Source organism: Centroberyx gerrardi, chromosome 3, assembly GCF_048128805.1.
Source record: "Centroberyx gerrardi isolate f3 chromosome 3, fCenGer3.hap1.cur.20231027, whole genome shotgun sequence".
In the NCBI taxonomy this organism is placed as follows: Eukaryota; Metazoa; Chordata; class Actinopteri; order Beryciformes; family Berycidae; genus Centroberyx; species Centroberyx gerrardi.
Genome location: NC_135999.1, coordinates 19,346,190 through 19,371,509, shown reverse-complemented (window position 1 = coordinate 19,371,509; position 25,320 = coordinate 19,346,190). Strand labels below are relative to the sequence as shown.

The window sequence follows — 25,320 nt, the reverse complement described above, 5'->3', positions numbered from 1 at the left end:
ACAGCATGACATGGGAGTGGGATGAATGCCTGAAAGAGAGGGTTTGATTAGCTGGCAAATGGTGCACCAGGGGGTTTGATATGTAGGCCTGCTGTTAAGAGTCTGTGGCCCTCTGCTGCTCATTCTCCTGAACTGAGGAGACTTCTGTGTGTAGCAAGGAACACACACCCATATCTGGAATCCTCAAGTATTGAAAATAAAGGAGATTTTTGGGATCCAGACAATATGAAGGAAGCATAGACATACTATAACAGTTGAATAAATAGTTTTTGTATTTGGGATCCCACCTACACCGGCACTGAGGGCTCCGCATCTCCTCACTGGTCCGACCCTCCATGGCCGCTGTGTGTTCCTCTGACAATTGTCTGATCACTGCAGAAACAAAGCACAGAGAATATTATTTACATTCACAAAAAATGACTTTAACATTCAGTGGCTCACTCACTCAAGCACACTATCCGGTCTTAGGGGTCCAGAGAACTGTTGGGTTTCTATTCTGCCAGGGACTGATTTAGAGCTGGGATGACAGGTGAATACAATTAACTACCCAGTAGGATAGAAAACCAGCAGTAGTCTGGAGTCTGAGGACAGGATTTGAGGACCACCGGTGTAGAGAAGACCCAGCACTGAGCACAGCATGAAGCCTGACTGACAGCTCAACGCCTCTGACAGGTTACAACGACCAGACTGCAGAGGGATACGGAGAAATGGCAGAGGGCTTTGTGTCAAGGTGGGAAGAAAGGTTATGTGTATGATTCAAAGAAGAAAGGGCAGCAGGGCAGGGAAGCACTTTGTGAGCAACTGGATACTAAGGAAGTGATATCTTCCTCTCTCATTCACACACCTGACCAACCTCTGTGAGTACAGCTGTGTTAAATCTTTGTAGAACAACAGACAGACATTCACAACTTACAACAAATTCTGTACCGATACCATTTCCTCTGAAAAACATTACCATATATTTGCAAACTGATATTAAAGCTTCTCCTATCTTCTCAGAGAGTATTCAAAGGATTTTATGTTGGCATCAAAAAAGAAAGGAATTCCATCTCTTTTCTCTCTCTCTCTCTCTCTGGAGGATCCTCTTCCAGGAAGGGAAGAGACATGCTGTGTGTGTGTGTGTGTGTGTGTGTGTGTGTGTGTGTGTGTGTGTGTGTGTGTGTGTGTGTGTGTGTGTGTGTGTGTGTGTGTGTTGCCCCTGCTGCTCTGTCTCACAGCGTTGGACTCCCCACTGTCACACCTACCCAAGAGCCAAGGGAAACCTGGAACCAGGCCTTGGCCCAGCTTTCCCTCCCACAATAGCTATGAAATAATAAGATGGTATCTACCTTAAAATATGACTGAGACCTAGAAACACTATCACAGACTGGCACTAACTTCATTTATCCACTGAACTGTTAAACATGTCTGAAAATGCTCCAATATGTACAAAAAAAAAAAATAATCACAAACTCCATGTTCTTTTAAAGTGAAAATGTATCTTTTTATTGGTACCATACATTAATTATCAAGGGCAAAAACTAACCAAATCAAAAAAATATATATCAAACAATGATTTTTCTACAGGGTTTGCAAAAGGTACAAGTCACCATTCAAACTCAATCATAACTGTTGCTGGAAATAACTGATGAAATGGAAATGTACAGAACAATAACAGAGCTTTAGCTGTATTTACAGAAAGAGACTCAGCATTGCTACTAAATATATGCCAATTGAACCTGATGTAAAGCTGGTTTTAGAAGATTTTTGGATGACTGAGGGTACCACTCTGTGGGTTATGAAAGAGACCACACAAATGAAGACAATTTTGCCAAAAACAAATAAAAACCTGTGATTTCAGCCAGTGATGAAACATGAAATTCACTGGTTAGCTAACAAATTGAGTGAGCAAATTCACTTGACATCAAGTTGAAAATGGCAGTACACAGAATCTTGATGGATGTAAAGTGAAAAATCATTCCCTGTATACATGAAATATACAAGAGAATGAATATCTGAAGATTCCAAAATAAATAAAAATCAACAAATTAAACTGAAACATACCAAAATCACCTTTCAATGGTGCCTTTGTACCCCTGGGGTTTTGTAATTTAATTTACACAAGTTTTAAAAAAGAGGGAGGGAGGGAAGAGCGGGTGGGAAGAAAGAAGGGAAGGTTCATGAGTGTTTTTTTCTCCTTTTTTCCTTTTTTTGTTTTTCTTTACATTAGATCGGGATGGCTTTAGGTAAATCTAAGTAAGAATACATTTTATTACAGTCAGACAGAACTTTGCTACTACCTTAAATATACAAGCACAAATACACAAAAATTCAAATCTCCAAAAAGGAACAAAAAGACAAAATAAAAACATCCACACTAAATTATTTCTCTTTTATAAACATAAAAGATAAAAACAATATATTTTAGAGGGGGGAGGGATAAAAGTCCTGTGTTGCTCCTTGGTCTGTAGCTTTTCAATATTGGTAGAAAATAAAAAAGTAACAATTGAAATGAAGGAGTTTAATACAAATTAAAAAAACATTCTAGGGAAATAGATACTGTATAAAAACTCTTAAAATGTGTAACTGTGTGTATGTGCATGTGTGTGTTTTAAATGCTCTCTGTTCAAAAGGATGCATCTGCTGTCGTCTAATCAGAGAGGGTTTGGGCACTAGGGGATTCAGAATCCTTCAATCATTATGTGCATGTATATATGTGTGTGCATGTGTGTGTGTGTGTGTGTGTGTGTGTGTGTATTTGTGTGTGTGTGTGCATGTATAAGACATATCCCTAGTGCCACAGAACATCTCTCCTACTAGTGTGTGAATTTCAATGGTTTAATAGGCTGGTTCTCAATTCTGGTCCACCTGCTTTGGCAAAGCCCCAATTCATGTTCACATTGACCGTTTCTCCCTCCACACACACACACACACACACACACACAATACACACATACACACACACACTCATATTCTCTCCTGACAGCCACCACATAAGTATGACTTAACGCATCAACAGTGCAGACCAGAATGGAGAGCCATGTTAAGAGGATAGGTGGGCTAGTCGTCCCTAAGCAACTTGCCACCGTCTCGAAGCCCCACTGCCACCGTCCCCTTCACCCCACCTCTTCCTACATGCATACTTCAATATGGACGACTCTGTCTGCACAGTTCTCCCCTACAGCAAGTCTCTGCTCCTTCCTTTTTCACATCTATCCGGTATGACGAAGAGTTGGGACACAGAGCCTAAGTATCAGGAAGTCGATGAAATGATGAAACTTATGATACTTCCTCCGGGCTCGATTACAATGTCTGAGAAGGACGCATCGAGCCTCTGGCACTCTGAGCTCCATCGGGCTACCTGTGTCGGAGTTGTTGGACTACTCTGGGCTCTAAAGTGATGTCTGGGTAGGTGGCGGGGGGGGGGGGGGGGGGGTGTTGCTGTTGCTCTCCTGGCTGTTGAGGGGTGGGGGCGGAGGAGACAGAGAGAGGGGTTGGTGTTGAGGTTGCGGGGCTCTGGGCTCTACTGCGATGCCTGTGAGGTGGGGTTGTCGCTCTTGCTCTCCTGGCTGGAGGGGGCCTTGTTGTTCCAGGGGGAGTTGGCCCCCAGCGCCGGAGAGTTGTTGAAGCTGTCCTCGTCGTCGATGCCGTTGGCCGCGTCGAACTGCGTGTTCTCCAGCCGCGTGATCAGACGCTCGTCCTCGTCGCCAAACTCCCCTCCCATCAGTGTGGGCTCTCCCACCACCATCACATCCTGCAGAGAGGAAAACCGTTATTAGCGGCAGACAGACAATTAATAGTAGGGATGTTCATGAATAATCGATTTATGAATGTCCGTTGTTATATTGTTATATCAGTATATGGTGTGGTGATGAACTTGTCTCCAGTGGCCTCACTGAGGGGAAACTGTTATATTTAAAATGGCCACAAGAGGGAGACATATAGCTTACTGAGGAGGATGTAGACATGAATGTATTAAAGTCAGATGTAGGTCTAAATAAAGTTTCCGCACTCGGGAAAATGAAGTAAACAAGCACAAGTTCTGTCTGGATGTTTACATGTTAAACATCAAGCACTACAGTCAGTGTCATGTTCTAATTTGTCACAGGTTTGAAAATATTATCAGCAATATACTAGACCAGGAGCAGAATAGGGCAGTTGCCTTTGTTTTATATCTTTTTAACAAACAATTTTTCTATCACCCTGTTTCAATATTTTAATTGAATTAGTTGTAGCATACCTTAATTGTCATAAAGGAGTCAATAAAGGTATTGATTTATGTATTGATTAAATTTGAATTTAGATGGAAGGAAGGCATCTCTCTGCTTCAAAAGTCACCTGCAAATTTATAGTTGCATAACAGACTTGGGTCCAGCGAACATCAATCACTTGTTTGTTAACCTGAGTAAAAGTTGATCAAGAAAAATCTTTTAAATGTGCATCCCTAATTAATATATAATTTCAATAGGGAGGAATGGGTGTAATGGGCCATTCTGAAAAAGAGGAGGTGAACTAAAACAGAAAGTCACTCTTCTAGGAGTGTACTTTCCATGTATATAGTATACAGCACTGCCATACATATTGTGCTGTCAAACACAATAACTATTATTTGGTGAAGAATTGCATCAGGATTTCAAACCAACTTCATAGGTGCTCATGGATTGGGACTTTTGTACATCCTGAGGAAGGTGTAACTGACACACATTGGTGGTGGTGTAACTCTTTGCTCTCCAAATAAAGACATTTTATACTTGACTCACAGTTGTGCCTGGACCTTTATATACTTTCTTGACAGTATTTTTTTTTCCATGTTTTGGTTAAGTTTGTTGCTGTTGTGAAAATTGAATTTGCTTCCAGGATAAATGAAGTACTTGTCTATCTATGAACAAAGTACTAATGGTTTCTGACAGAAGTGTAATAGCAAAGTAGAGTCAGTAGATGGCACTGAGATACTCACTGGAACCTGGCTGGACAGAGGGAAGCCGCTGGCAGGGCTCTTCTTCTTGCTGTTGGTGTTGTTATTGGTTCCTCCTCCTCCACTAATGGTGCTGCCACCTGACATCTTACGCTTCCGCCGCTTGTTAGGGGCCTGTCTTGCTGGCTCAGCTAAAGAGAAGGGAAAGAAGGAGTTAGAAAATTTGTTAACTGTGTGTGTGTGTGTGTGTGTGTGTGTGTGTGTGTGTGTTTCACCTACCTGGTGGTGCCACCATCCTCTGCCATTTCTGGAAGAGGCAGGTCTTGAGGCAGTCTCTGGGGCTGAGGCTGTACGTCTTGTGTCTGGACATCAGCTCCTGCATGGGCTCCAGAATCACACACAGCTGGAGGTGGGAGGAAAGACAGCAGGGTGGGGAGTACAAAACGTTTAGTCAGCAATGTTTATCTCCATGATAAAATACAGCAGAAAGTGTGCAGCCTTTAAGGATCCTGCCTGTGTGAACGTTTCCCCCCACTCATCTCCACTCTGTCTCCCTCTTTACATTTACCCTTTCTGATATAATTTCAGTCTGTTTATATCTCAGTAGTACTTAGCTCACAGCTACTACTGAGTCCAAAAACCCTAAAGTCTTCAGATTATGTTTGCATTGGTATTGCATCATTGTGAATACATTTCAGTGTCACTGCTGCAAAGCATGGTTGTTCACACTATGTTTAGATGACAGCAATAATCTAAATAAAACAATATTCTAATTAAGCTTTAACATGGGTTGTTTACAGAACTATTCCATTAATATTCCCTTTTACATGCTACAGAGCAAAGTCCGATTAATAGGACAAAGGAGAATCACTGGAGCACACAGACAGTTCAAGCCTTTATTGAAGGTGCAAACAGACCATAGAGCATGGTGACAGTTTCAGCCTCACCCCAAAAATGTTGGGACTTGTTTTTTCTGGTGTCACTCATCTTTTTCCTCTGTAAACAAGATCGCAACCGCTGAAGGCAGAGCCTGCGTCGTCAAGCAGTTGGATTGACACTTGTGTTGCAAAAAGCCAAAAATACTCCAATAGAGAGTAATAGTTGGTTTAAGGCGTATACACGTCTAAAATGCCTTTCAATAATGCGGCTAAAATCGGAATACTCCACATGTATTAATGCAATTACACTTATTCCGACTATGACCTTATTCGGGTTACGGTGATCAGAAAATGCTGTTTACATGCCAATTTCTTAATTAGAGTATTGTCTTAATCAGGTTAATATCGGATTATAGCTGTCCGTGTAAAAGTAGACACTGTTATGAATGAAACATTTTGCATGGGGAGGGGCAGGGTTACCAGGACTTGGGGTCAATTCAGTGTCAGCCTGCATACATTTCATAGGTCGAAATAACAAAAGTGAACCCTGCAGTTAGGGACATTTTTGCCCATGATGGAATCAACACTAGTATCACTCTTTAAGTATAATGTTGAATGTGTGCTTTACTTACTCGGAGGTAGTTAAGGGTGGAGTTGGACAGGCCACATCTTGTGATGTTCTTGGACAGCTGGTCCAGCATCTGCGGGTCCTGGGCCTGGGACATCAACAACACAACGGTCACAAAGCTGACAGACGCACTCACACACACACACACACATCAACAAACCATGTGCCTCTGCGTAGATTCCCATTCCAACTGTATATCCACTCACATGCATGGCCAGTATACTGCGGGGGATGAGTTCACGGTGTTGTCTGATGCTGAAGTGCCACGTCTTTATCCTCATCATGTCGTCAAACATGAACTCCAGGTACAAGCGCCCCTCCACACACACCTAGGGCAGGTCAGAGGACTGAGGTCAGTACATAACAAATGAACTCTAAAAGTGATGCAGAGACAGTTGTACTTTCTGTGACACAAAGAGAAGTACGAGTTACAGATTTAAGCAAAAGTTACAGGTTTAAGAGAGGGGTAAGTTGCGGGAATCGAAGCACTGAAGAAACATCAAACTATCAAGTGACTTGCGACCAAGTTTACAACCACAGTACACAGTAATCTTACTGGCTTTTTAGAACTTTATTCCAGCACACCTTGCTTCACGTTCATACCACTACATACGCAGTTAAGGGTTAAAGTGGTTGGCATCTTCACAGTAGCTGCTGCAGGGCAGGGCGTTACACATTCTCTTTCCCCACCCAGATGTTAGCGTTGGCCTTTCAGTCACATGTCCACTTATTTTTGATCGTGTGACAAGAATCAGGCTTGGCCCAAACTCATTTTGGGGGTGGAGCAACTTGCATATGAGTGGCCCAGTACACCCAGTACACCCTTAATTTGCAAGTGATCTGTATTTGATGCAGTTTGTGTAACTCAGAGATGATTTCTAGGCCCTTTTCAATGATGAAATTTAAAAACTTTCCCATGACCCTTTTCAAATCTCCATGGCCACATTTGAATGAGACTGAATTAAAAAGTAACCATCAACTACACTAACTTTAACCATTAGTTTGTTTTTCACTTTAAAAGCAAGGATTATAATACTATTTTAACTCTGTCAACAAAAAACAGTCAGCAACCAACAATATTTTCCTCCAACAGGGAGGTCTAGACCGTTTCGGAGCCAGTTACAGCTTTTTGTGACATTTGATAGTATTCAAGAAAAAAATCATTAACTTCACAAATAAAATTTCATGACTTTTCCAAAACTTTTTCAGGACTGGAAAATTCTCATTTTAAATTCCATGACTTCCAGGAGTGTGGGAACCCTGTAGGCCTCATGACAAAATCAGAAAGACAGACATACACATGCACGCATACACACCTGTGTGAACATGGGCTTGCCATTCTGGGTGACCATGGTGCACTGATCACAGTCAAGGGAGACAAAGTTATTGTGGAAGGACTCCTTGGGATGTTTCAGCACATAGTAGAGCTCAGTGGCACCCCCCTCGAATATACTCCGGAAGTACCTCGGAATCAACGTCCGGCCAATTGCTGGAGAGGAGGGGAGAAAACACAGGAAGTATTGAGAAGAAGACATTACCATATTGTGCAGTATATTTGTGGTTGCAGGACTTGGTATTAAGAGGACAGAATGCTACGAAAAGAGAGCGAGGTGAGGCGTGTGCATGTGTGCCAAAGTGAATATGTTCCAATGATTTTGTTTCTTACTGTAGCGTTTGGGTCCGTCCTCCAGACAAAAGGTAATGGTCAACATGGCGTCATCCTCGAAGAACTCTGTAGTAAACGCATCCCACCACAGGTTATCACACTCCTACAGCGTGGAGGGGGGGGGGGAAATCAATCAATCATCAGTTACCAAAATAGTTTTCCAGGTGGTTTTGTGTGTGTGCATGTGTGTCTGTGTGTGCATACCTCTGTCCAGTTCTGTAGCCGTTTGTTGAGTTCAAATATTCTGTAGTCTGTCTGGTTGCCATATGGTGTGTGCCTCCTGAACACCACAGAAAGACAGGAGGAGCAGAGAGGAGCAGAGCACAAAAAGGACAGCGGATGAGAAGGGGGGGGCATTAGCTCATGGCAATATGACAGATATGAGTGAACCCAAAAAATATCCTGGTCGAGCTCAGCAGAGTGGCTCCCATACTTTTAGGTCTGTTTCACAACCTAGTTTAGCCTTATCATAGACTAAATGCAAAATCTCTATTGAAAGTGAGATAAGAACGCGACTTGCCACAGCCTTATCTGTACTTGGGGTATTGCCTTTTTCACACCAGTTAGAGATAATGGAAGGTAATGTGGTCTTACCCTATTCCTGGCTCCAGGTATGTGGGAGGGTACATCGGGGTGGGACTGGAGAAACAAGAGTCAGAGAGGGAGAGAGAGAGAGAGAGAGAGAGAGCAGAGAGAGATTATTAAAAGGTTATGATGCTAATATGCCCCCCTCTAGGAGCTAGTCTGTCTTCCTAGGATCCTGGGACACTAGCCAAACATGGCACAAATTGGATGATAGAGGGAGACACAGTAAATGACACAACACCTCTCAATACACACACACACACACTGCATCTGACAAGCTCACTGCAAAGAAACAAGCAGAGGCGCACAGTACACACTTTCCAGAATCTTAACCGTCAACACAGGTATATCCCCCAGCCATTTCCAGCTACAGAAGAAGTCAAATCAAGTTTATTGCTACTTGGAGTTTTCATACTTATGACTAGACTTGTAAAAAGTTAAGAGTACCTGCTGAATTCCTGATAAAGCGTTAAAAGCCTGGTCCTAGAGTTAACATAATCAAGTAGTTTTGCCCTATTGATTTTAAAATGCAGACACTGCACTTTAACTGCTGTAAACCCAGAGTGCAATAACACAACTAACAATACCACAACACAACCTGTATGAAACAGCAGCAACGACAGATATTGGCTGCTCCGCTTCCTGTTGGCTTGATCTGACACGAGAGGCTAACCGCCTGTCAAGAGCTGACTCAGCAAGACAGTCACTCACCCAAACTCACTCAGCAGACACACAGACACGAAACTCACCCCACATCTCTGTCCAGCATGGTGCCGGGGTGGAAGGGGGGAAAGGCGCTACCGTTGGGGGGCTCCTTGGGGGAGTACAGCTTGAACGACTTGGAGGAACAGCCTGGAAGAGAGGTGAGGAGATGACACAGCTTAGAAACAACACAAATGAGAGAACATGAAAACATGGTTTGTACGCTCGCTGAACTTGTCTGCTTTGCAATGGTTTGCCCGTATGCTGGCAAAATATACCATATTTTTCACTGTAGCCATACATTTTTGGAGGGACACTTCAAAGAATGACTGCATCACGTGAGGGTGAATGCACGTGCAGCCCGAGATAGCCAGTATGGCCCAGTTTCAGTTGGCTGCACTCATTCACAGGTCATTCCCAAAACACCATTCTTGTTGCATGAAGGCACAAAACACCCATGTGATGAGGAGAGATCTTCCTTTTCAGGATGTGCTCCAGAATCCATCACTCTCCAACTGGTCTGCCTTAACTCTCTCTAAATAACATCCTAAGGTCTATCAAACACCAACAGCCCAATACTGACCCCATTCACACACAGACAAAAACTGATGAATCCTCCTCTCTCTCTCCCACACACACACACACACAGCTCCGCCTCCTCCTCTACTCTAATTGCCCAGCTCTACTATAAAGGCCATCCAGGCGTGGCGGCCGCTAGGTCACGACCTCTGCCGTCGCCACGGCGAAGCCCCGCCTCATTAATGTCCCCCCCCCGTCTTGTCTCTGCATATTAAACATCTCACTGACACTGTGTGTGTGATACAGAGATACAGACTGACAGTGAGGAATAAGTTGGAGTTAAATTAACAGAAATTGCTATTCAACCAAGCAGAGGAGAACAGTGATTTGAGAACATTGCAACGATGTGATCTATCCATTTTAATTATATAGCCACACTTGAGAGAGAAATACCATCTCCTGAGTGAAAATAGGCAAATGAACTGACTCTTTTGACACTGTATTATTTCTCAAAGTTCTTCTGCTGTACTACATAATAACAAATATGCAGAGAGAGTCATACAAACACACACACAAAAAGTGGTGAGAGGGACAGGTAGCCTAACTCTAGGATAAATCTTCAAATCTTTCATATTCACAGCCATTTAAAAGCAAGCCTCAAATTAGGATATATCTAACAGACAAGTTTCTGTTCTCTTTAGTAACTGGTCAGTTCTGTGTCATCACATATATAGGCCGACCTGTTGGTAAGGAGAGAGGTCATGCCTGTGTTGACCTACCACACTACTGGCTTCAATTCTAACATGATTGCTATGTATAACAGTGGCCACAAATCCTGCCATACCTCTTATACGCCTAGAGGTACATCAGAAGGAAATGTATTCAAATAAATAAATGAAGAAAAGTTTTGCCAGGAAGTCAAGTGCATCTTTAAAACAAGAATCACATCCATCACATGGCAAAAAACAACTTAGCCATGACCCATCCATTTAAAGCCCTACCTTCATTCAGTGTAAAAACAAGTTGTTTACTGTGTGAGCCCACAATGATGCCTGCATCACCAGAGGAAAACAAATGGGCTGATAAATAAATAAATAATCGATGGTTATGTGTCCATTAGTTGTTGAGAGCTCCATTAGCTCCTTTCCCCTCCTGTTAGTGGTTAATGACAGACCGTCACAATCACATCAGCTAGACTCCACTTCCTCTACTGGGAATCATGCTCTTCCCTCCATCTCACAAAATACATACATACACACACATATACACACACACTTACTTCCTGGCCTTGAGTGATGCGTTGCATGACGGTAACCTACGTTAACCAACTTTCAGAGCAAATTTGACAGTCAAAGCTAAATGTCGAGTGCCATGGATGGTGTACACAAATCTGACATTAGCTTTCAGCTGAATTCCATAACGAAAATTCCATAAACACTTGGAAATTGCCTCGAAATAACAATAACCTTTCATTGTTTCTCGACTCCAACCACTCCAGATTGCCACCATGATTGCTAGGACTAGGAGTCTCACATCAAAACGGAACAGGCGATATTATACCATTGGCTCTTTACAAAATTGGCGTGGAATATTGGATATTGTACACTTTAACACTACCTGAGTAGTTTATAACATAGACCACATTTGGCATAGAGTTATCTGGCTACAATGGCAATTAGAAAGGGAGCAAGCGTATACTGCTAGCACCTAGTTAGCTACGTTACAACGCTGAACACAGGTGATTTGGGTGCGCTAGCTATTTTATGCCAACCAACAGTAACTAACAAGACTGCCACGGAAACACACACCAAGCATCGTAAATAATTGTAACACTTTCAATCGCCAAAACGCTGATTGCACACAACATTGCCTTATAGGCCCACAGGGCACACAGCCCTGCCAGGCTAACGTTAGCAAGCTGGTAGTATCCAGTTAGCTACTGTTAGCTATGTTGCTAACATCTTAGCGTTAAAACCTTTTTTAGTGAGAAAGCACCGAAATAAGACGAGAAACTACAACCGGGTAGCACGTAAACGTATATTTGATAGCTACAGTAGCTAGACATATCAGTCAGAGCGTGTGTTTCAGAAAACCGACCCTTTACCTGCTAAGAAGTCCTATCAGAAAATTGATGTTTACAGATCCGTGATGATAGACCGTGTGTACGCTCCGTGCGTAAAAACGGATAGGCCCGCTGGACGGCGGTTGGCTGGACGCAACGTACCAACCAATACGTCCCACTGAATTGGAATAAAAAAAATCTTCTCAAGTCGCGAAGGTTGAAAAGAAAGAAACCTAGATTGCGGGAGTCGGTCGGTTATGTTTTGTCCCGCATGAGGCCTTGTCAGTAGGCTGAAGCCTGCTGTGGGTTTACATACGGACCCCGATGAGCCCTTTGTTCACGGGAGGACATGAACAATAGCTGTAGGCCCTCCTCCTCTCCCTCTGCAATGCATTTGCTCCTCTCTCCTCTCTGTCGCTGGAAGGGGCGAGCACCGTCAGCCGCCCTCTCCCCTTTCTCTCTCTCCCTCCCCCCACTCCAGTGCACAACTGCACATAAAGCTTGTCTGGTAAGCATTTTTTTTCCTCCGTGCATCTTCCTTATAACTGACACAGACGAAAATTGGCCTAATACAGCCGAGTATAAGTGTATGGGAAGAGCTACGGCCGACCATAATGTTGACTGCAATTTGGGTTGATGTTGGCCTAATTAGTGCACATCAGCTCACTGCAAACAACTGAATTGAGACATACATGCATGACAGCCGAGACACCCTGAAAGACGTCCCGAGTCAGATGGCATCAGTGCTCCATGCAATAGACATACAGGCCTATAAAGCTGATTCAGCAGCCTGAGCATCAGTCAGCCAGTCAGACATTGGCATGTAGCAACCAACCAAAACTTCTGTGAAATCAGCTTTCAAAGATTGGGCTTGTTTACATTTGTTGTGCCTTTGAGCTTGCAAACTGAACTGTCTCCAAGGTAGGCCAGTAAATCCATTACCACTGGGAATCATGCTCTCTCTCCTCTCTCTCTCTCTGTCTCTCTCTCTCTCTCTCTCACACACACACACACACACACACACACAGGAAGCACTAAGCCACACACACACACACATGGGAAGCACTAAGCCAAAAGGAGAATCCCATAGACCTCCAAATCTGCTTAAATCGCCTCAAATTATAATCAGATATTCAAATAGCAGCCAGAGAGAGGACCCACCCATATGGCCAAACTTGGGATATAAAAAGCACAAGTATTAGGTCAGGAGTTTGTGTGTGTGTGTGTGAGAGAGAGAGAGAGGGAGAGAGAGAATGAATACATGTGTTTCATAATATTTGCTAATTTGATATACAATATTAAGGGAGGAATGGCAGGGGTTCCCTAAGTTTTTTGGCAGGTGATCCCATATCAAGGTTGTAAATTTCCTTCCCTTTGAAACACATAACAAACTGAGGGTCTTTCACATGCTTCTGATTCTTATTTTTATTTTTATTTTTAGATTATTTTTTGGTATTTCTGCTTTAGAGAGGGATGGGAGAGAGAGGGGGATGACCTGCAACAAGGGTCCCAGGCTGGATTTGAACCCCGGACGTCACGCTCCAGCGCCCCAGCCAACTGAGCCACCAGGATGCCCCATGCTTCTGATTTTTAAACTATATAAAAATAACACAGTGTTTCATAAATTATTTATTCACAAATGAAGCTGCTCTTGTGAGCTGCTCTGTGACAACAGTTTACAGGCTGCATGGCTTTCACAGAGGCTGCTGTGCATCTAAACAACAGTGTTGAAAGGTAATATTTATATTATATTACATTGATATTATAGGAAATATGAAGTCATTTTTGTGTAAGGGGAATTTTTTCTAGGGGCACAATTTCTAATAATGGGACCCAGAGATAAAAGTTGGATAAACTGCAGGCGCTTTCATTTTAAATTGTAATTCTATTCCAAATCTCTATATAGCAGAACATCATTACCTGAAGCAGTGTTTCCTGTACAATTTTTTTGCAAATGTGGGTGTGGGAGTAATTTTGGTTTGGAGACCCAAGTTCGCCCCTGGGCACATTTCCAACGATCAGTTCCAGTAGGTGTTGCAGTTGAAGAATTTGGATATTACTAGCATGATTAACGGACAGTTACGCTCATGATATGTGGGCTTTTGCACTGTAAATGTAATTGGGCAGGACATTAAGGCCAGATGATTTTCATTGTATGTCAAGTCAAGTTTATTTCTCTAGCCCTTCATCACAACCGTGTCTTAAAGGACTTTACAGAGAACAAGCCTCCCTATATCTAACTAACCAACAATAGGCTAAATCACAAAACAAAATTATGCAATACAGTATGCAACAAATAAAACACAAGGAAACAAAACAAAGCACAAAATAACATGTTGAAAGATAAACTCTACCAAACCTACCTAGCTGAGCCTAACCGGCACCATCAACCTTAGAAACTCAGTGAAGACAAGGAAAATATCCCAACAAAAACCTTATAAGGAAAAAAACATGGAAGAGCCCATGGGTGCAGCAATTCAAAGAGAGATCCCCTACCAGGAGAGCTGAGCGTGCAATAGGTGCCGGGACAAAACAATGAAATGCTCAATGACAACGAGATAAGAAAACAAATAAGACAAAGACAAACATGATAAACATGATGTATGTACATTTTTCTAGCTGTGGGGGCGATTCTCCAGCTGCGGAGATGGTTGGTGTAATTTATCATCTGAATTTTATGCTGACAATCATTTTGTAAGACTAGGTGACACTTTTTCATTATTTTTTGACAAAACTCTTCATCTTTTCATCTGCAAAATAAACATGGCAACCTAAGAGTCGACCCCTTCAACTTCTATACCAATGATATAATCTGACCCTGCGTGGGGTCCCGACCCCGAGGTTGGGTAAAGTCTGAAATATGGTGAAGTGAGGTGACTCCTCAACCCAGACGTGTAGAGAGGATAAGCTGATCTTAGACCTGTCTCTCACACCCGCAGCAACAAAGATGCTCGGACTGAGTTTATGTATATTGGTCTGACCGTGGTAAGCCTGTGACATGAGCACTTCACAGCTCATGAGGCTTCTGTCACTCTTTCGCCAACATCTTTGTGTGTGTAGTACCAGGGGGAGGTGTAGTCAGTAGTGGCTTAGAGTGTCTGTTGTGGGTGACTTATGTGGATTTGCCTATCTTACATTCACTGGCCCTTGTAGCCATGGCAACGCGAGCAGTCAATGCTGTCACAACTGGAGAGAGGCTAAGAATCAGCCATGGAAATGGACACACAAGGGTTAATCCTGTGTGTGTGTGTGTGTGTGTGTGTGCCTGTGTGTCTGTGCCTGTGTGTGTGTGTGTGTGTGTGTGTGTGTGTGTGTGTGTGTGTCTCTCCAAAGCTCACCCATTGAAATGGTACATGACAGGGGTTAATCCCCAGTGTGTGTGTGTGTGTGTGTGTGTGGTGGGGGTGACAGGGAGGCGGGGGTGGGAGGTGTGTCAGGATAAGGCTTGAAGGGCTTACACACACCGTCTCTTTCGCTCTCAGGCATAGGTCAGGCCTTATCTTCAACCAGCACCCCAACCAGCAAGTCTCACACACACATACACACACACATGCACACACACACACACACAGACACACAACTGCCTAACCTTCGCCACCTAGCCTCATTTCCAAACATGTGCAGCCGCACATTCACACCTAAAGCCATAAATCCATGTATAATAAGTGATTAAGGCTGGAGCGTGTGGCCGCTGAATAAACTCCATAAAGTGCACTGTATGATGTTTTCAGCAAGCTTACAGTTAAACCCAGAAGTGCAACTTGGTTCAATCACCTTTGTCAAAGTTGTAAAAAAAAAAAAAAAAAAAAAATAGAGGTGGCAAAACTTTTACAGCATTTCTCTGGACAGCAATAAAGCCAAAGAGATATAACAATAAAAACAATGAGAAGTTTTCTTTTTCACCTCAGGGTGATACTTTTCTGTTAGGTTGCTGAACAAACTGTGAGAAAGACAGAAAGTAAAAGGTCAGCAAGAGAGACTTACCTGCTTCAGTATCTAGCTGTTCTGACATCGCCATTTTGTCACCCACTAATGCACTTGCACACTGCTTTACTGATCTAACTAAAATACTGTGTTCTCTTTCTCTCCTTGTCCCTCTCTCCCTCTCTCTCTCTCTCCCCCTCTCTCTCTCTCTCTCTCTCTCCCTCTCTCTCTCTCTCTCTCTCTCTCTCTCTCTCTCTCTCTCTCTCTCTCTCTCTCTCTCTCTCTTTCTCTATGATATCTCCCATGTCCAGACTGTCAGGCTCAGGGGCACAAGGAGGGGGAGTAGGATGCCTACAGTACGTGTGTTTTGTGTGTGTGTGTGTGTGTGTGAGTCTGTGCACACGCACCAAGTGCATGAGTGTCAGCGTGTGTTTATGTGTGTGTGTATGCATGTGCCTGTGTGTGTCTGCTGTGTATGTGCAAATGTGTTCAGTGTGCCACTTCCACTCACTAGTCAACAGGAAACTAAACGGCATACACATCTGCCAGAGTTCTGATAACAACCGTCCCAGTCACTCAGTCACCCTCCCACTGACCCGCTGTTAGACACTGACCTCAGGACAGTCGTACGTCGGTCTGTGCTGGTGCCTGAGTGTAGGAATAGGGTTGGCTGAACTGATCCCAGCTCTAATCTAAAGAGGCAACTTGTAGCGAGAGTGACATCAGTTAAGTGTTGTTCTTTATGTTTTCCCAAACAGGAATTATAAAAAGAAAAGAAAAAGTCTTTTTTTATAGATTGCATTCACTGCATTTATAAAAAAAAAAAAGACTGTGGCAAGATTTATGCCAAAACTGTTATGTGGCATGAATTTTACAACTTTATACTAATAGATAAAGTCAGGCATAAACAGATGAAAAGCAGACACAGACAGTCCCAATCCTCCATATGGTAGCTACATACTGTATCTCTGGGGCTGTTTGCAGTGGTCAGGGAAATACTCACTGCCTGCCAGATGAGTAGTATTTTATACATATGGCAGATCAGATTTCTTTACTCTGTTATTGGATCAGATGGAGAGACAGAGCTCTGTCTGATTCAGTTCTGCTGAAAGATCCAAAGGCAGCCGCAACACGAGCTGTCACTCTTTTGAGGAATGAGCGCTAATCCGGAGCACATTGCCCGGCTTTAGATCACCAGAAAGTCTGACACGGCCAATGAATCAGAATCGGAAAAACTTAATTGTCTGTCTCATTGCATGAGACGGAAAATTGTTATTGATGTGTCTCCTCGGCGAGAGCACAGAAAAAATAAAAGCACAACAATTTTACATAAAACGGTTATAATTAAAGCTGTCATGCAGATGTTGCATTACAAATAAAACAGTAAGCAAATGATGCTGTAATTCCTCTGGCGCAAATTCACTGGAACCCACTAAATCCACAGATCTCCAGTCAGAACTTCACCATGCATCACTGCCATCATTGCTGGAGGAAAAAAATATGAAACTGACCCACAATCAGGGAGAGAGGAGAACCAGACAGCTCTGGTCACACACCGTCCCGCCGTAGCAGCGCCCTCCTGTGGCTGCAGGGAGCCAGTGTGTTTGTTTTCATCCCGCTCTACAGTATTTTCTCACTCGCTGGGTGAATTCCCTGCTCAGGATTTCTCTGGCAGGCGAACACAGACACACTGCAACAAGGGCACTTCAGCGGCAAGTGCGTCACATATTATCCCGGGCCAATGGATGAAGGGACTAAATCCTAAAAAGGCTCAGCTTTGAAGCAGTTTTTCATTAATAACAATCATTCATATTCCATATTAAAGTGTTTTCAAAAGGAATTACATATATTTATTATGGCAATTTCATGATCGTCACACTCATTATAATTATCACAGTCATCTTCAGTTATTACCTTCACATTATCATTATGCAGGTGGCTTTGAATTTGCCAAAAAGAAGGATCTGTGTGTTTTGTGTGTGTGTGTGTGTGTGTGTGTGTGTGTGTCAGCCACTGGTGTCAGCTGACAGCTGTGTGAGGGGAGATGACAGTGCCCTGATGCTGCGTTCTCTGTTCTCTGGGAGCCATTTTGTCTGTCTCTGATCTCAGAGTCAGGTCTGCCCCCCCTCAGCCAATCACGTCACCGCTCAGCCTGGCAGAAAACATAGAAACACAGTCTGATCTCTCTCTCTCTTTCTCTCTCCCTCTCTCTCTCTCCTCGCTCTCTCTCTCTCGCCCTCCCACCCTCCCACCCACTCCTGCGCTCCTACACTGCTCATCTCCCACTTCCCTCTCCCCGTCTCTTGCTTAGTCTCTTTTGCTCTTTGCCTTCCCCTCTCACCTCTCTTTTCTCTCCTGTTTTCCCTTTCTCACCTCCTTTTCTCTCTCTCTCTCTCTCTCTCTCTCTCTCTCTCTCTCTCTCTCTCTCTCTCTGTAATCCGCATCTTTCCTCTGTATCTACGCTCCCTCTCTCTCTTTCCCTCTGTCACACCCTCCTCTCCAGGCGCTCTTGTTGTGCAACCCGTTTCTAAACAGCTCAGCCTTTGTGCGTTTGGTCTGTTGCCATTTCAGCCAGGCTGCAGTCTTTACTCATTTTCCTCCAATCAGGGACACCATGTGACTCTCTGCATGAGAGGGCACAGTCCCTTCCCCCTTCCCTCTCTCTCCCTTCTCTCTCTCTCTCTCTCTCTCTCTCTCTCTCTCCCCCTTACCTCCCCACCCCACCCCCCTCTCCCCTCATCTCGCCAGCCAGCCAGGCAACATACGCTAGCAATCAGAGGAGTCAAAGAGAGCGGGAGTGAGGGGAGGGGGGAAAGGGGAAGGAAGGATGAAGGTATATAGTGCAGAGTGAAAGAGGAGGGAGGATGGGAGAGAGAGAGAGAGAACAGGGGGGAGAGAGAATGAGGGAAGGGAACACAGAGAGAAGAAAGGGGGGGAGAGTGAACAGTGGTAGAGAAGGAAGTATGGCGGAGGTTGAGGAGTGTAATGTAAGGTCTGGGTCGGTCAGCATGGAGTCTAGTTTTAAGCCGCTGTTGACCACAAAGGACATTTTTTTACTTGCAAAGAGCAGATTCACTCTGTTACTCTGCTTTTCTCATAAGTGCATTGTTGCTCGGAGCACATCCCCACACACACACACACACACACACACTGCCCAATGTTTATATCATCCACATGTTGGGGCACATGCTGCGTGCGTATATGTACACACACACACACACACACACACACACACATTCTCAGCCCACACAAGAAGGGGGAGGATCCTTCTGTGTTGAACATGGCTCTGGAATGTAAACAAGCAGGAACGAGAGAGAAAGAGAGAGAGAGGGGGGGGGAGGTAGAGAGAGGCTCAGTACTTTTATGTTTTTCTTTTATATTCTATTATATATTTTATATTATATTAGAACAGCATGGCTTGACCTGCTCTGAATTGTTCTAAACCATGTGTATGAGGAAAGTGGAAGGCGACAACTTGACTGTAGTGTACAGATAAACCAGCTGTAGGGTCACGGCCTGGGTTACGTTGAAGTTGTTGTGTTCCATTTTTGGTAGACTCTTCATTGGCTTTTAGAGACCTTGTGTTGTGTGTGAATAGGTAAATTGTTTACTCTTCGCACACATTGTTTCAGGCCTTTAGGCTTTTCATGCCGCTGCTGTTTCTGCACGACTCCACTTAGCAACACCTGGTACTTCACCTCAAAATATCTCTGATAAATAAAGTATATACATATTTGACTGTGAGGTGGCTTTCCTTTGCTATGATCCCGATTTTTGTTTTAGAAAGTTTAAAAAGTTATGGTCATCAAAATCACAGCAAAGAATTTGCAAAATCTATGCAGTACAGCATCCACAATGAAGCCAAAATATACAAAGACAGTGGTTGAAACAAGCCACTCACAAAAAAAAAGACACATTTCTATTGCATCAAAAAAGATAGGAGCAGAAACTCTATCTCTCTCTTTTACTGTAAGTTGAAAAGGAAATGGAAGTGAGAGAAGATGAGGGAAAAAGGAGAATGTAAAAAGGAAAGAAGAAACCGAGTCGAAAGAAAGGGGAACACCAGAGAGAACAATATGAGTGCAAAACTAGAGCACACAAGAGTGCGGTCATACGTCTTTTTGGAAATTTCCATGACCACGTTGATTAAGTATGCAATCTGACCGCAAGATAGCTAAGGCCGATTCTAAACAAACGCTCCCGCCTCCGCTGTGCAGGCTTGTTTAACGGCTGAGGTGGCAGCGTTTGCCTTCGTACCACGGGGCACTGCGCAGAGATTGAAAACACACGCACACACACAAACAATATGTGCTCGCAGTCACATGTAACACCGATACACCGCGTTTGCCAATGCCAGTGTGTGTTCAGGACAAACTGTATGCGTTCAAGCGAGCACAGCACACACGCATGCATGTACGCAAGCACACACACACATCATCTGGCGTATCTAGGGAGTTTGTCCTTGCTGATACCGAACTTAGCACCCTTCTGGCTTTACCACAGTGCCACAGTTCTCTTTTTTCTAACCCTAGATTCCTCTATCCTCAATCCTTCCACTTCCCCTCTGTCAGTCTATGTCTGTAGAGGCCAGGGTGAGTCAGAAATGTCAGATAATTTGCTCCTCCTAAACTTTCCACCTCTGGAATAATCCAACAGCTGAAGAGTTTCCAAACCGTAAACATGGGAGCAGTTAGTGTTTCCATCTTTCTAATGATTAAAGTCAAGACTGGCACCAGGGAAATCTGATCCTGGATGTGTGGTCGGCTAAACTTCTCCGTCCACATCCAGACTGTTTGAGGGTTGACCACACCGGCCGCTGTGGCCTGGCAGAGAGCGGAGCAGAGGAGGCCGCGTCAGGGCGAGACTCAAACTTTCTCCTCCCCTCCTCCTAATGACAAAAGGTTTTTAATACATCTATCAGGATTATGATGACATTTCCCAGCGTAGAGCTTTATTTAATGTCCTATACACCTCCTATGAGAAGTGCAGCACAGGCCGCTACAACACTTGATAATATATTGCCTCAGGCACTGTGGCACAGGGTTTATTCCCCGCCTCAGCCTATTTCTAGACCTTGATTCCTCTTTCTTTCCTCCTCTGTCTGATTAAAGTCAATAAAATGAGAAGAATTATCTGTTTGCTGTCAGGCACTCAAAACATGAACAGGATCGTTCGGGGACAGCGGGGAGTTCAGCAGCCTTCGCAGATGGCGAACAAGTCGCACACCTCTCAATATGGAGGTCTAATATGACTAATATTACTCCCTCCAGGTCCCTCGCTGTGGCTCGGCTCACAGTAGCCCCATGGCCGTTACTCAACTTTAACCAATTTTATTAAAAGGATGACAAGCAATACTCTGACTCCAGAGTTGTTATGTTATTGCATCATCGATCAGTTTCAAGTTAGCCCCAAATTAAAACCAGGCTTGTGTGTCTTTCTGATATTTCCTCAATAAACGGCAGCAGGACAAGACAGCACAGGACAGGACGGAGAAACAAGGGGAAGTAGGTGTGACTCCTGCCATCGTAATTTATAAGTGTCTTACGTAGTCCTCCACCGCCCAGGGCAAGGCCAGCCAGTCTCTCCCCTTCTCCCCCTCAGGTAGCCTGTGCACTCACTGACCTCCTTTCATGAACTATGGAAGAAAGGACTGCTGGGTAAAATAGCATGGAAACTCCCTAACAAGGCTATTATAAAGCCATGCCATGCTTTTCAATGCATGACGACACAAGAATGAGAGCAGGGATGACACTTACAGCAACATTACCCCATCAGAGTCTCAGAGAAAAAATAACATGATGCTGCATTTCATCTGAATGAGAAATACTTGTGAGTCTTCCAAAGCGTCTATCACTTTTGCCTGCATATTTATGCGTCCTAACTTATATACCAGTGTGTGTCATTAATAAATCTTATGCTGTTGTGGTGATAGGTGCAGAATCAATCATGCAAGCCTTTGATCCAAGCCGTGATCTTTGCCCTTTAAATGTCACACTTTGATGCTCCTTTGCTTTTTTTCCCCCCTCTTCTTATTGCTCTCACCCATTCCTCAACTGCAAGAGAGGAACATAGACTCTGATCGGGTAACTTCACTTAGTTTTCACTTAAAATATCCCAACCTCCGCTGTGAATGAGTGAGTGTAACATCTGGTACTGTGTCGACCTCAAAAGAACTCCGTCTTCAGGCCCGTTGTTAACCCAAGCCATCAGTCAGAAATCATCATCATCATCAACAACAACAACAACAAACTGGCAGAGGAATGGAGCTAGCATTAGTGGCACCATAGCAACAACTTCATGCCCAGAGGTCTGCGCCGCTAACTGTGTGGTGCCTTCCATGAAACAAAACAATAAGCTCTTTTTCTCCATTTATTCCCCAAACCAAACAAATACAGTCCCACAGTGCTGTAAGGAAAAACACTTTGTTGTCAGAGTAAAAAAAAAAAAAAGTGATTAAAAAAAAAAAAAAGACTACATGTTGATCCATTCTGGTGTTTTCTTTGCTCTCCATCCTCATAGCCATCGCGGGGCCAACCTCCCATGAGCCTTTGCAAACAGAGCCCTAGGGCCCGGGGGCACCTCTCTCTGCCCCAGTCACGCCACAGCGGCTGCACTTACCAACCAAAATACAACACAGACCAGGAAAAAGTCAGTGGCTGGCAACCACCGGGGCTGTCGTTAACGGCAACCATCACCACGGCAGCTACTTACCGGGACACGCGCAGCCGCCCACGGACATCTTCTCACATGTCTGGTCTGAATCCGATCAGAATGATGGTGGTGGCTGTTATCCCTGCTTTCCTCCTCTCCTCTCTTCTCTTCCTCTCCTCTCTCTCCTCTCTCTCACCAGTCACTGCTGCCGCCACTGAGGCTGCTCACATGAGCGTCTGTTATCCCCACGGTTCACACACACAGACACACACACCACCAGGGAGCGAAGAGGGAGGGAGGGAGAGAGAGAGAGAGAGAGGAGGTGGAGGAGGAAGAGAGGGGGGTGGAGAGAGTGAGAGTAGGAGAGAGTGACGGCAAGGGAGAGAGAAAGAGAGAGAGAGAGAAAGGGAAGGAGAGGTTAAAAAAGAACAGGAGCACACACACAAAGGATCGCGTTCTCTCAGTTGTAGCTGTACACTGTTTGTGAATCACGCCGTGTGCTGGGTGTGTGTGTGTGTGTGTGTGTGTGTGTGTGTGTGTGTTGTAGAGTGAGGAGAATTCTGTTCCTGCCTCTGCCTCTGCTCTGCCCTCACCCTCATCAGCCCTGCAAATTACAGCTCAGGTGGGAGGAGAGAGGGAGAGGGAGGAAGAGAGGGAGGGAGAGAGAGAGAAGGAGAGGGGAGGGAGCCAGGCAGAGAGAGAGAGAGAGAGACTGAGTGCCTGTGTGTGTGAGGGAGGAAGAGAAAGGGAGGGAGAGAGAAGCTGAGTGCCTCCGTGTGCGCAAGAGAAAGCTAGAGAGAGAGAGAGAGAGACTGAGTGTGTGTGCTAGAGCGAGAGAGCGAGCGAGGGAGGGAGGGAGAGAGTGGACTGTCAAAGTGACCTGAGAGGCAGATTTGAGAGAATAACAACCATGTGATGTGGGTCTTTTTTTCCTTTTAAAGATGTAGGGGCTGTTTTTCACCACCGCTGTTCCAATGACACACACACACACACACACACACACACACACACACACACACACACACAGATCTGCACGCATGCACAGTCACACACACACAAACACACACAGACATGCATGTTAAGGGCACACACGTGGGTCTAAATGATCTTCAGGAGTAGATGAACGTTGTCGTGAGGGAATCTAGTGACAGGCAGTGTGTGCATATGCGTGTGTGTGTGTGTGTGTGCTGCTGCCGCTGTCTGAGTGGCTTGTTACCATCCTGCGAAGGTCTGCTACATGGCAGGGAGGGCAGGGGGAGGGAAAGGGGGAGGAGGAGGGAGGAGAGAGGGGAGGGGGCGATTGACGTGCCTCGGCTCTCTCTCGCTGTGTCTCTCTCTCTCTCGCTCATTCACTCTCTCGCTCCGTTAGTCTTTCTGTCTGCAGTATGTCACATAGTGTTGCTCTCTCGCTTCACTCATCTTTCTGTCTACTCGGCCATTTATCTCTCCTGCCCTCCCTCCCCCCTTTTCTCTCTCTCTCTCTCTCCCTCTCTCTCTCTCTCTCTCTTTCGCTTTCCCTCCCACTGTCTCCATCTCACTCTAATCTTTCCTCCATCTCTATGTCATTTGTCTCTCTGTTAAATGCGCAAGTTTGTATGTGTGTGTGTGTGTGTGTGTGTGTGTGTGTGTGTGTGTGTGTGTGTGTGTGTGTGTTTGAGGCTTGTTAGGCCTAGGTAACACACAAGAAGACCTATGGGTGTCACCTGTCTTGGCTTAAATGACACAACACACACACATACACACACACACACACACACACGCTGCATGTTCATGAAATTGGAATCTTCAAACCATTAAAAAGGTCATGACCCCAACTAAGCCCGCAGCCACAAGCACATTCCTCCACCACACACACTCACTCACACCTCAAGAAAGTGCATGCGTATACAGTACACACACACACACACACACACCCATCAAAGATAGAAAGCTATCTATATCCTTTACACCACCTTCCATCCTCTGCCGTTTCCCTCCAAAATGACATCACAGAGTTCCGTCGAGCACCTAAATCAGGTTCTCTCTTTACATGCATGGGGGAACAGAAGTCTGCATAGATCGCCTCCCCCACATATTTCTACTTCCCTCTTTTAAGATACTTGTTCTTTGTCTATCTCTCTCTCTCTCTCTTTTTCTCTCCCCCTCTTTCTCTTTCTCTCTCTCTCTCTCTCATTAGGCAGTATCTCATTTTGAGGAGGAGAGTGTTAAGCCAATCAGAGAGGGGAAGAAAGAGCGGAGGAAGGAGGGAGATGGGAAGAGGAGAGAGAGAGAGAGATGGATAGAGGAGGAGAGTGAGAGAGAGAGAGAGAGAGAGACAGGTTGCGGTAGGAAGAGCGGAGAGATAGAGTGAGAGAGAGAGAGGAAAAGAGAGGGCGATGGATGGATGGAGGGAGGGAGAAAGAGAGAATAAATAGCTCTGGCGCACTCGTCCCCCATTACCCCGGGAGGGCACTGTCGCCATGGCAATGTGGCAGAGAAAGGATAGCACAAGCATGATGAGCTTCTACACACACACACACACACACACACACACACACGCACACACACAGACACAAAGACATTTACAAATGAAAACTGTGATTCACACATATATCTGCCCACATTAACAGTTTCATGCAGACAGTTTTGACAAGTTCATACTTTCAAACATCAATGCACACAAAGTACACAGTCTTACACCATACCACAATTATTTACATACACACACACTCACACACACACACTAACAGCTTGCCAGTTAGCAGATATTTTCCAAAGCCTTCACAATACAGTACAATAGCAGAGACAAAGAAAGCCATGCCAGGAGACGGA

At 44.5% G+C, this 25,320-nt stretch overlaps 1 protein-coding gene across 1 annotated transcript; it reads right to left on the bottom strand.

Moving 5' to 3' along the window:
- Positions 1-1,458: 1,458 nt before the first annotated feature.
- ldb1b (LIM-domain binding 1b) lies at positions 1,459-16,058 on the bottom strand. Its single transcript, XM_071915273.2, has 11 exons — positions 15,919-16,058; positions 9,401-9,503; positions 8,661-8,705; positions 8,271-8,346; positions 8,067-8,169; positions 7,717-7,889; positions 6,607-6,729; positions 6,405-6,488; positions 5,174-5,297; positions 4,937-5,085; positions 1,459-3,733 (listed from the first exon to the last, which is right to left on the bottom strand). The coding sequence occupies exons 1-11, from the start codon at positions 15,950-15,952 to the stop codon at positions 3,503-3,505; spliced, it is 1,245 nt and encodes a 414-aa protein (XP_071771374.1). The 5' UTR covers positions 15,953-16,058; the 3' UTR covers positions 1,459-3,502.
- Positions 16,059-25,320: the final 9,262 nt, after the last annotated feature.